We start from the raw sequence: 12,147 nt of genomic DNA on the forward strand, positions 1-12,147 counted from the left end.
CACAGTAATTTTCTCTACAATCTGACTTGGGTGTGTCTGGCGTTGATTTAAGGACTCTTCAAGACAGATTTGAATAAAGGGTATTGACAGGTTTTACTTGAGCGTGTTTCTATTGGCATGATTTTCTCCAAAATGTCACTACATGACCTATATATATCAGATTTAAGGGTTAAAGTGTCTTCTTTTTTCAGAGATAATTTTAGAAAGAAAAAAATAAGTCCAAAAACCATGACTAACAGTGTAAAAGAATTTCCAGATGTTTTTGTTTTTTGGTGCAAAAATGACTCCATAAATTGAATACACATTTTATTTTAATAAAAACAATTGAAGGTCGACAGAAAAAAAAAAAAAAAAAAAAAAAAAAAAAAATAAAAAAAAAAAAAAAAAAAAAAAGAGGCTTTTTAGAGCATGTTAGGGCTCCGCGGACCGTCTGTGATATTTACACAAGCAAAATCCGAAGACACATTCAAACGACATACGTGATGCACCGACACGAAATCGAACACTGTCTGCAGCGGCGAGGGAGCGACAGCAAATACTGAAGCCGTGAGGGAGGGAGGGAAAAAAAAAACAAAAAGTAAGACGGGGAAGAAGAACTGGAAGAAAATGTATGTAGGCCACCAATTGGCAACAAATGAGAAGAATACACATTCGAGAAGAAAAACACTGTACAAACAAACACTTGATTTTAAAACTTTTCGTACTAAAGCTACAGAATTAGAAATGTCTTTTTCTTGTGTTTTGACTTTACAAAAAAAAACGTTATTTGTGTGCAGAGTAACTCCGAGATTGGAACGGGATGGTGGGAGGAGTGATAAGAGCACAGATATAGAACATGTAGAGTTGACGTCCACTCTTTGAACTGATGCAGATGGACCAAAGTGCACGAGGGAAAAGGAAGGGGGAAGGGCACGGGGCTGTACAGAGCGGAACACCTGGCCAACACTTTTTTTTCAAACTGTCCCGGGAGGAAGAAGAGGTGGACCAGGTGTCCAGAGGTGAAGTACTTGTACGATACCTTCTTCGGGAAAAGAGTGATTGACAGCTCACGTGGACCCAACCCCTACCACAGCTGTCTGTTTACTTCCTGATCAGAAGGCGTAATTTCTATTCAGATTTTTTTTTTTTTTTTTAGCCATTGTCATCAGAACATGGGCATGCTGAAGCCCTGTAAAGACACACAAACGAAGAAAAAAGGTCACAAAAATATTCATGAAAATATTGGATGCGAACGCGAACCCCTTAAAATTAGTGTCCACACACAAAAAAAAAAAATATTCCAACACTTGTTTAAAACTTAATTCGTGTGATTAGTTAGCTTTCTTTGACGAAACCCGATTTGAGTCATGAAAAGGGTTTTTGCTTCAAAAGATGTGAGCACATCGAATTGAACATTTTACTTTAAAGTGTACCGTCCTTGAATCGTGCCGTAGACCATGTATTGAGATAGGTTAGGTGCACATCCATAATGACTAGGGGATGGGTACCGAAGACGGTACTTTTTAGTAGTAGTATGTACCGATTTTTTTTTTTTTTTTTGCAAGAAACCCCTTTGCACTGTGGAAAAAATATAGTATGTGATTATTTTATTGTTTGCATCATTTATACATGCATTAAGAAATGTATCATCAAAAACATAATATATTAAATTATATTTTGTCCATATTTAAAACAGCATTTTTTTTATCAGACATCCAGTGAGGAAGTGTATATTCCCATGTGCATTTAAGTTGCTCATCCCTGACAAGACACTGTACGGATTGCTTACCGACTCGTCCTCAATCATGGCTGCCGAGTCAAAGAAGTCCGGTCTTAGTTCCGCTCGCTCGCGTCTGTTCCTCGATGGCGGCTGGCAGGGTTTGAAATAGATCAATACATAACTCAAACGTTCATCAAGACAAAAGAAGAAGCGAACGTGGTTCGTCACTGACCAGGTCGATGACCATGGTGTCTTCGAACTCCTCGTTCATGTCCTCCAGTTGGCCTCGCGATGACATCATCACGTCCTCGAAGATGGGCTCGGCGTCATCCTCCATCAGCCCGCGTCTGAAGCCAAGCGCAATCACGTAACCATCACAGAACATTTGACGCCTTAAATACGCTGTTCTAAAGATGTATACAGTGTTCCCTCGTTTATCGCAGGTTCATTTATTTTATTTTATTTTTCGTCTTAGCACGTCCGACCGGGGACATACGGGCATCCGCAGATTCATCTTGATGAGACCTTACCAACGGTGTCTGTCCTGTCGCTACACGACGTTGCATTCCAGATAGAAAATATAAACTGTGCTGTATAATAATTTAAAAAAAAAAAAAAAAAACTTTTAATGGGAAAAAATGACTGTAAATGAAAAAAAACAAATGATGAACGAAAAAGTATTCATAATAAACTAAAAATCATACCAAAATGAAAAAACAAATGAAAAAAAAATACTGTGCTGTATAATAAGTACATTAAAAACATAATTTTAATGGAAAAAATTAATGTAAAAGCATTTATCATAAGTAAAAATCATACCAAAACGAAAAAACATAAATGAAAAAATATATACTCTGCTGTATAATAATAATTTAAAAAAGGAAATAAATGACTGTAAATGAAAAAGAAACAAAAAACAAATGATGAATGAAAAAGCATTCATAATAAACAAAATCATACCAAAAAAACAAAAACAAAAACAAATGAAAGAAAAATATACTGTGCTGTATAACAAGTAAATAATAATAATAATAATAATAATAATAAAACACACTTAATGGAACAAAAAATGAATGTAAATGAAAAAAGAACATGATAAATGTAAAAGCATTTATCATAAAGTAAAAATCACACCAAAACGAAAAAAACAAACAAAAATATATATAATTAATAGGAATTAAAAAAATAAATAAAAATGCAGATTTCTATTATCACGGGTATTTTTTGGAACGCAACACTCGCGATAAATGGTGGAACACTGTAATGTGACGTCAGGTGCATGATTTCACGTTGAATCGATCATACAATCGTTGGTGAAGCAGCATGTGGCTTGTTCGCCAAGATGATTTCATAGTCCAACTTACACGGTCTGCCGGACACCCTGATTGCTGCGCGACTTGATGTAGTTCATGGCCGCCCGGTCCTTCCTGTTCACCTCCTCCATCTTCTGCTGGCCGAGCCACGACATCTGCATCTGAGGGCTGAAGGCAGCAAGTGTGGTGTTCAAAACAGACGGGCGAAAAGATCCCGGAAGGCCGGCGTCCGCGCTCACTTGTGCACAAAGTCGTTCTCCGAGCCGGGTTCCGAGTCAGGGTCCGGCATGTGCTCCGCCGGTCTGTTTTCTCGGAGGACGGTTGAGGTGAGCTGAGGGGTTTGCAGCGCGCCGGGTGTCTGCAAGGTGTCGTTGCGCATCAGCCATGAGCCCTCCACGCTGCTCTCCTCTGCGATTATCGGGAGGAAGTCGACGTGAATTTGATGAACATCGATATATATATATTTTATTTATTTATTTATTTTTTGTAAAAAAAAAAAAACTTTTCATTTTAAAGTCACACCCTCGATTCGTTTCTTGTGAAGCGGCGGCCGTCCCTTCTTGCTGCGGACCGAGCCCGTCTTGCTGCTGGAGCCCGACGTGACAGACATGTGGTCCTCGTCCCCGCCTGTCAGTAAGCTGTTCCTGTATGAGATCAGCGGCAGCCACACGTCCTCCCGCCGCTCCGACATGGACTCCGACATGAACTTCTCCAGGTACGAGTGTCTGGCGAGAAGCGTCACATTTCAATATGTTGCTAACCACAATTGCTTAAATGGATGAAATATTTGTTTCCAAATGTTGGAAATGTACTTACACTGTCTTTTTGTCTTGGCGGATCAGCTTGGAGGAGAACTCGCTCAAAACCTCCAGGAAGGCCAAGTTAATGGGAGGAAACTCAGGTCCCCGAGGATTCTGGTACTTGAAGGCAAACTCGATTCCATCTCTGACAAGACGGAATGGCAGAAATTTAGTACAATAACCAAATTAAATTAAATACGGCGTTCCCTCATTTTCCGCTCGGGTTTGGTTCCAAAAAAATACCCCCAATAAATGAAATCCGCGAAGTAGTTAGCTTTATGTTTTACATTTATTATAAATGTTTTAAGCCTCTAAAACCCTTCACAACAGTTTATACGCTTTTCTCATTGAGGCATTTACATTTTCACACATTTCTCTCTTCTCAATGTTCAAACCTTCATAAATTTTATAAAATAGGTACATTACTGTAAAAGAAAAATGCATGTAAAATTGCACTAAAAAAAGAAAAAAAAAAATCCGCAATACAGCAAGGCCGCGAAAAGTGAACCACATTATAGCGAGGGAACACTGTAATGTGTTTGTGCGTTAATGCGCTTCATGTGACTTGAATTGTTGGTGTTTGGCTAGTTTAAACTCATTTCGAGAATGTAATGCATAAAAAGACTGACCAAAAAATACAAATAAATTAAAAGGAGAGGTCGACACAAAAAAAACAAAAAAAACAAAAAAACATTCTTGACTAGGGGTGTTCCAAAATATCATCTACGATATTAGTGGTGTATTTTTTGGGTGATAAAAATTTGAAATATCGCGAAATCGAATGCACTTTGTTTACATTTAAATTGTGGAAAAAAAGGTGGCTTATATATTGTTGCTGCAATAAAAGTGCTATTATTCCGAAGTGTCAATCAGTAATTATTACCAATATTGTCAAAACTATCGTCACCGCAAATTTCTTGACAATATGTTCTATGCAGCCCCACTAGTCTAAATACGGTATTCTGGAATAGTATTCTGATAATATGAGTTAAGCAGCAAAATCCAGCAGTTTTTATCAATATCAGAAGGCAGCCATTTTGCCACTTGCTGTCGAGGGAAAAATGACATCACAGTTGCTCAGGTTTCAGGTAACAACCAATCACAGCTCAGCTTCAGAAAACAGGTGTGCTGTGATTGGTCGTTGCCTGAGCAACTGTGATGTCATAAGTCGGCAGCAAATTGTAAACTGGCCACCCCCTGAGACGGATAAAAACAATTGGATTTTGAATAACTCATATTTCCACAAATATATTAATCAGAAGGTCGAGTTTAGACTAGTGAGGTCACATATAACATCGTTAATGTCAAGAAATGTTTAAGGTTGACTTCCCTTTAACAAATTTGTACACAAAACACATTTTGCTTTTTCCTTGGCTTTTTTACGGGGCCACTAGCGATAGCAAAGAGGGAAAGTGTGGAGCTTTCTGTGGCCAAAAAAAAAATACATCTGAAGCTGCTTATGCGCCAGCACGCTTACTTGTGCAGCGTGGCCACCGCCTCCCTAGTTTTGATCTGATCCAGGCCGAAGGTGAGGGCAAAGCGGCGGGCCAGCTCCTTGATGCCGCTCACGTGCGACGACGTGCGGTCCAGGTTGGGGCCCTGGTCCTGCAGCAACTCATTGAAGAGCTATCAACACAAACAATGACATCAATGATGTGCGCGTTTATGTGTGGACATAAATAATGGGCGTTGCGCTGATCCGATCTGACCTGCTGCAGACTGAGAATGAGGGTCTTGGCACAGAGGATCTTGTCGGTCTGTCTCGTTTTACTCAGGGTTTCCTTGATGATGTCACCGTAATCGTTATAATACTAAAGAATGACACATAAGGGTTCAGTTTACCAGAAATTCCCCACACATTTGCAATCCTTAGGGGAAGTCAGGTATTCTGGCTAATATTGTGTTCGTGCAAAGCAGCAAAATCCTTCAGTTTTTATCAATATCAGAAGGCGGCCATTTTGCCATTTGCTGTCGAGTAAAAATGACATCACAACTGGTCAGGTCTCAACAACCAATCACAGCTCAGCTTCAGAAAACAGGTGATTGGTCGTTGCCTGAGCTCTGAGCAACCTGTGATGTCATCTTCAGTTGACGAGTGGCAAAATGGCCACCCCCTGAGATGGATAAAAACGGCTGAGTCATATTCCATAAATTAATCAGAATGTCATTTAGTTTAGTGATGTCACATTTAACATATTAATGTCAAGACATGTTTAACTCTTTTACCGCCAAAAAACGTTTAATAACAGGGATGTAACGATATGCAAACGTCACAATACGATGTTATCACGATATGAAGGTCACGATATAATTATCACGAGGTTGTCGATATTTAAAAAAGGTCACGATGTAAAAAAATGAGCTCATACAAAAAAATAAGTACAATATTGTGCTTTTGTACATAGCATCAATGTTATGTTATTATTATTATTATTGTTTCATTATTATTCTTATGTTGTTAATGCACGCACACATTGAGTTCCTCCACATATTGGCTTGCTTCACAGGCATATTACATTCCCCTTCATCTGACAATTAGTGTACTGTAGATTTTAAACATAGAAGGCCAAAACATCCCTAATGAAAATTAAATTGCACAAAAAAAATAGCCACCAGAGGGTGCTAGAACTGCACAAGTAGTAGTCAAACTGACTTTTTTTCACAAATGTGTGGCATTTAAATATCGTGAACATGACAACGACGATATAGTGGCAGTTTTAATATCGCGATATCGCGCTTATCGTTACATCCCTAAATAACAATTACTAAAATCACGATGTATGCTGCCATAAACATTAATTGATGGCAACTACGTTTTTTTAATTTTTTTTTTTTATCAACGCCTGGTCAATGAGGTTATTAAATCAAAAACACCCACTAACTATGGGCAGCAGATAGCAGCATTGTATCTCTTTTCAATGGGCTGCCGGTGTATGAACGTTAACGTTGACTTGCCCTTTAAATAAAAAAGGGGAAAAAAAGCATAATGTTGCCATTAAGTCTGACAAAGAGTAACCTTCATATAGTGTTTGAAGATGTCGGCAGCCGCCGGCATGTCGACGATGTCGTAGATGATGAGTTTGCAGAAAGCTGCCAGCAGATTCCTCCTCTTGTGCAGGGCCTCGATCTTGTTGGCCTCGTCTTCCTCGTCCCCCTCTGACAAGCCAATCGACTTCGTTATTGAGCCCAACGTCGGGGTTTTACGTGCTTCATGCCTCTTTCAAACAAACGGGCCGCTCTCACCCATGCTCTGGTTCTCGTCGTCCTGGTCGACGAAGACGTGGTCCAGGACGAAGTTGAGCAGCTCGTTCTGCAGCGTGCCGTCGGGGTTGAAGACCAGCGGCTGCAGGCCCTCACGACCGCCCGTCGTCAGCTGGTGGCTGAAGATCATCAGCAGGTCGCAGAGGAGCATGAAGGCCTAAGCGGAATAGATGGGCGTGAAACCCGGGAAATGGGTAGGGCTGCGGGTGAGAGCCTTCTGAAATTGGACCTGCTTCCTAGGGCTGTGCAATTCATCGAATTTCAATTACAATTTCAACTAGACTAAGTGCAATTTCTGGAGAAATTGCGTGAGAATGCTGAAAGCTGAATGCTAAGATTTTGAATGCATGTGGAATGCTTATGAAGTAAATGGAGAGATAAATTATGAAATTATGAACTCCTGGTTACTGGACAATGCGCTTTACCAACTGTGCCACCAAGCAGTATCAGACACCTGGTAATGATATTAAGTTATATGTATGAAGTGGGCATGGAAAGTGATACTTAGAAAAAGTTCAATGTCTCTACCATTGAAAATGAATGGGAAAGAGTTGATATTACCGGTAAATGTTAAATTGTGCAAACACTGTAAGCAATGTGGAATCAGACAATATATACTCCGGGAGGCGTGAATTTTTTAAGCTAGTTAAAATTTGAATAATGGAAATTTTAAGTATTATGTGCGAGTTGTTACGCGAAAAAAAAAAGTGTGGAGAATAAAAATCACAATAACGTGGGAATGCTTCAACATTCCCACAATTATTACACTCCACAATTCACATAATCATAAAAAAAGATGAATACTAATTTTTGAGTTGTTTAAATTGATACATTTGCAACTTTTTTAAATGTAAAAATAACTAATTTAATAAATTAAATTTAATCCAAAAGGAACTTGCATAATTATAGTGTTTCAAAGAATTTTATTTGTCTTAATATTTTTTTTCTAAATTTGTTTTTCACATTTAAACATTTTGTTTCAACTAAAAGGAACTTACTTGGATTTCAATTATTGTCAAAAACAATCATGATCATTATTTTTCTCCATAATCAAGCATCTCTACCTGCTCCTTGACGGGCGTGTTGACGTTGGAAAGGCACTGCTGGCACACGGCAAGGAAAGACTTCACGACTCTCCTGAGGGCCAGCAAGTCATCCTACATGAACATAAGAACATAACACAAGTGGCATTACAAAGAGGCCTTTTCCTCACATAGAAAAATTAGCAACTCCATCAAATACACGCCTGCCTTTTTCCAACAAAAATCCAAAAGTCTATTCATCTATTTGAGTTCCTAGTGTGTGTCACCTTGCTGGGAGCCCCCTCCGTGATCTTGACCAGCTGCCAGAGGATGGAGTAGTGGGAGCACTGCAGCGCCTGCACGGCTATCTGCTCCGGCATGGAGCCCAGCTCGATGCCCGCCTTCAGCAGTCGGTAGCAGTTGCCGAACAGATCCCAGCGCGTCAGGTCGTGGGCGCTGAGCGACGGCAGATGACGTCGAGGGTCACAAACGTTCGCAACTACTGTCGGATTGCGCCGCAAGCGATTAGAGGGTCTTACTTGTGGAAGGCTGTGAGTCTCTTGAGGGTGGATAAAACGTTGTAGATGTCGTCGTCGTCTGCCTCCTCTGCCTGTGAGCCAACAAACGTGTTGCTAAATTACTATTTCTGAAAGCATTTTTTATATTGTGATATTGGTTTGTTGGAGATAGACCAATACGTTTTTTTTGTTTTTTTTTTTAAGGGCCGAATCAGATTATTAGTAATCAAGGACGTCAATAACCAATATTCATTTTCACTAAAGGGAAAATATTGGCATCAAAATTAAAAAAAAAAAAAAAAAAAAAAGTAAACTCGAGCTCTTAAATTTTCTTAGAATTTTTTAATCTAAGTTTATTGAACAACTTTTAGGGTTTGTAACATATTGGACTAGAATACCCGATATTGGTGGGGGGGGGGATATCTTAGTCAATACATCTTTGCTTTAAATCTCCCAGGGGGGCAGTAGCATGTCTTCAAAAGTTAAATAAAAACTTAAGACTAATATATAGTACCCTATTGGGGTGGCATGGCTCAGTGGTATGGTGATCGTCTTCCAAGGCAGAGGTTGTGGGTTCGATCCCATGCCATTGTGACCACGTCGGTGTATCCTTGAGCAAGATAATGAACCTAAGTTGCTCCTGATGCTGCGTAATCAGTAGGTGAATGGGTAGTCGAATGTACAGTAAATCGCTTTGAGGGCTTTAAAGGTGGAAAAGCGCTACATAAATGTAGTACCATTTACCATATTGTTTTCTACAATAAATAAACGTTTTAGAAAATTTCAAAGTATCTAAAGTATGAAATTCTCTTTTAATTTCAACCAAAAACAGAAAGTGCATAGATTTCCCAGGGTCAGCAGCATCTCTGAACATTTCAATAGTTCGTTCCCTGAAGTTAACATTTTTTTTGAATGGATCTCTAGTCAAGTCATATGATTCTTCAAAATAGGCGATGCTGATATTTGTCAAAATGCTGAATATTGGTGCCGATAAAATCGGTCTATCCCTACAGTTCGTGACTAGTGAAAGAGAATGTGATGGGTTCACCAATCTGTTACGCAAGTTCATCTCAGAAACTGTCAACACGCATTGGTCGGTGCTGTAGTTTTGGTTAGCAACACTGGCCCCACCTCCTGCAGCAGCTCCTCCACGGAGTGCGTGAAGCGATCGGTCATCTCGTCGATGAGCTGCGAGCGGGCGATGTCCACGCGGTTCATGATGGTGTACTCTTCCGAGCAGAGGATGCTGTAGGTCTTGCTGCACGCCTCCAGCACGTCCGTCTCGATGTGCTTCTCCACCACCAGCCGGATCTGCTTGAGCAGCGCATCCAGGTGCTTCTCCATGCGCCCGGCGCTGTACACGTCCAGGTCGAAGAACTGCGGGATCTGCAGGAGGTTGGCCACTTTCTCAGAGTCGGCTTGGTACTGCGGGGGAAGATGGGAGAACAACGGGGGCGGGTCAAATCGCCCGGCCCTTCCACACATGGGGACTTGAGCAAAGGCCTCTCTCGCACCTTGGACAACAGCATGGGCAGAGCCATGATGAAGTGCTCCGTCAGTTTGTTTTTGTCGTCTATTTGGGTCTTCCTTTCCTTGGCTGTCAGCACCTGGTAGGCACACAGAAACACAACACATACACATTCTAAGATATAATCGCTCCGGATCATCTCCGACACTTTGCTGACTTTGACCGCAAAGGGGGCCCCCCCAAATTGGCTCCGATAGTGACCCCCAAATCATTCAGTTTGAAAGGAAAATATGCTGAACAGTGAATAGTGTACAGTTGTGTTAATTTCATCAACGAAAACTAAGCACAAATTTCGTCAACATACATTTTTCCCGGGACTAAAACTAGACTAGACTATAATAAAACCCTCATTAATAAAAAATAACTGGGGCTAAATCAGAATGCATTTTCGTCGACTGATGAAGAAGAGATGAAAATGTACTTCACTTAATAAAAACTGGACTGAAATCTATGGGCATTTTAGTTCAGGAACAAAAATGAGATGAAATTAATATGTTTTTGTAAAATCATGTCTTTGCTAACCTGTCACTGTTGTGACACCTCCCCTTTTCAAATCTGCAACGAGCAAGTGCAACATGCATAAAACACATGGGACAGACAAGAGGTGGATTTACGGTGAAGGTTTATAAAAAAATAAAAAAATAAATAAAAAAGTAAATTATGGTTATTACTATAAATCGAGAAGACGAGAGGAATTTTCATGTGAAATATTTTTAGATCCGAAATGTTCAACATAATCTACTGACAAAAAAAATTATGCAGGGGTAAAATGATTGTCCTCACTAAAACTAGACTAAAACGTTGACGGTTTTTGTTGATTCAAACTAGACCAATAAAATTACCTTTTCTTGGACTAAAATAAAGACTCAAATTCTAGATTTATAGTCGACAAAAAATGCGAACTCTGATAAAAACTAACAAGTGTGACTGATAATGGACTATAGCTGAGACTAAATTTAAAAATGGCGAATAAAATGAACACGAGTGTATGGCATGACCCACCCGTTTGCCAGTGCCTCTGCCGACAGGCGGATGGGCCTCTGCCGCCTGTCGAATGGTGCACACCATCAGCTCTATTAGCGCGCTCTCCTGTCTGTCCGACAGCACTGCAGAGATGGACAGATGAAGGTTTTAGGGGGGAGGCATTAATAGTCAGCAAAAGAGCGGCTGACTATAGTAAGATGCGATACTGCGTCTTACACTCCTCCCCCTGCACGGGCTCCTCCAACAGCAGCTCGGTCATACACTCCCAGTCTTTCAACAGCTCCTGAGAGCTTTCCCATAAGGAGTCCACCAGGTAGGCTGCATGCTCGTGAAGCTACACGCACACAAACAAACAGCAACAGCAATTTTAACATGAGCAGTGAGAGAAATTCAAATCAAATACTAATTTACTAAGATGTCAGCTCTCTAAGTCACTGTCCTAGATAGATGAACAAACATACATTATTTGTAGTAAATAAAATAAAAAAAAATATCAAAATGAAATCTAAGTGAAAACTAATGTGGCACAGTGAATGGGAACAACTGGCCTCGAGTTCCTCCAGTATTACCTCACTCTCCAGAAAGAAGAGCACCAGCATGCGTATGAGATTCCCATTGGGGCTGCTCCGGCCTCTGCGCTTGGCCAGCGCCTCTTCCGCCTGCGGGTCGTGACGACTGAATAGCCTGGCAACGACGGGCAGAGGGCGGATTGATCAGGGACTGTATAAAATTAAAACCGCATTAGGTCAGCGCCGACTCACTTCCGGTGCAAGAACTCGCCGGCGGCCACAGCCACGGGCCTGTGGGCAGAGTAGACCAGGTGGTAGACATTTTCACAGTCCTCATTGGACAGCGCGTCCTCGCTGCCCCTGTAACGACACGAGCACAATATTGTCAAACATGGGAAATATTATGACGAATATATTTTTAACTCATTTCACTCGCAGCCATTTTCACTGAAGCGATCCCCTTCGCTCTTGGCTGTTTTACTGGATTTTGACTGATTTAGCAAGGCCCACAGA

The 12,147-nt window shown here is 40.6% G+C and overlaps 1 protein-coding gene across 1 annotated transcript in view; it reads right to left on the bottom strand.

Moving 5' to 3' along the window:
* Nucleotides 1–367: 367 nt before the first annotated feature.
* Nucleotides 368–12,147, bottom strand: part of stag1a (STAG1 cohesin complex component a) — a 37,805-nt gene continuing 26,025 nt past the window's right edge. Inside the window, exons 13-32 of the mRNA XM_077538967.1 lie at nucleotides 11,887–11,994; nucleotides 11,695–11,809; nucleotides 11,342–11,459; nucleotides 11,144–11,247; nucleotides 10,128–10,220; nucleotides 9,745–10,038; nucleotides 8,635–8,705; nucleotides 8,383–8,551; nucleotides 8,138–8,230; nucleotides 7,056–7,230; nucleotides 6,829–6,968; nucleotides 5,522–5,623; nucleotides 5,290–5,438; nucleotides 3,829–3,957; nucleotides 3,535–3,737; nucleotides 3,252–3,420; nucleotides 3,064–3,180; nucleotides 1,932–2,046; nucleotides 1,769–1,849; nucleotides 368–1,168 (exon numbers count right to left, since the gene is read on the bottom strand). Coding sequence (XP_077395093.1) covers nucleotides 1,145–1,168; nucleotides 1,769–1,849; nucleotides 1,932–2,046; nucleotides 3,064–3,180; nucleotides 3,252–3,420; nucleotides 3,535–3,737; nucleotides 3,829–3,957; nucleotides 5,290–5,438; nucleotides 5,522–5,623; nucleotides 6,829–6,968; nucleotides 7,056–7,230; nucleotides 8,138–8,230; nucleotides 8,383–8,551; nucleotides 8,635–8,705; nucleotides 9,745–10,038; nucleotides 10,128–10,220; nucleotides 11,144–11,247; nucleotides 11,342–11,459; nucleotides 11,695–11,809; nucleotides 11,887–11,994 — 2,569 coding nt within the window. The 3' untranslated portion in view covers nucleotides 368–1,144. The remainder of the gene's footprint in view (nucleotides 1,169–1,768; nucleotides 1,850–1,931; nucleotides 2,047–3,063; nucleotides 3,181–3,251; nucleotides 3,421–3,534; nucleotides 3,738–3,828; nucleotides 3,958–5,289; nucleotides 5,439–5,521; nucleotides 5,624–6,828; nucleotides 6,969–7,055; nucleotides 7,231–8,137; nucleotides 8,231–8,382; nucleotides 8,552–8,634; nucleotides 8,706–9,744; nucleotides 10,039–10,127; nucleotides 10,221–11,143; nucleotides 11,248–11,341; nucleotides 11,460–11,694; nucleotides 11,810–11,886; nucleotides 11,995–12,147) is intronic.

This window comes from Festucalex cinctus, chromosome 12 (genome assembly GCF_051991245.1).
Source record: "Festucalex cinctus isolate MCC-2025b chromosome 12, RoL_Fcin_1.0, whole genome shotgun sequence".
Taxonomy (NCBI): domain Eukaryota; kingdom Metazoa; phylum Chordata; class Actinopteri; order Syngnathiformes; family Syngnathidae; genus Festucalex; species Festucalex cinctus.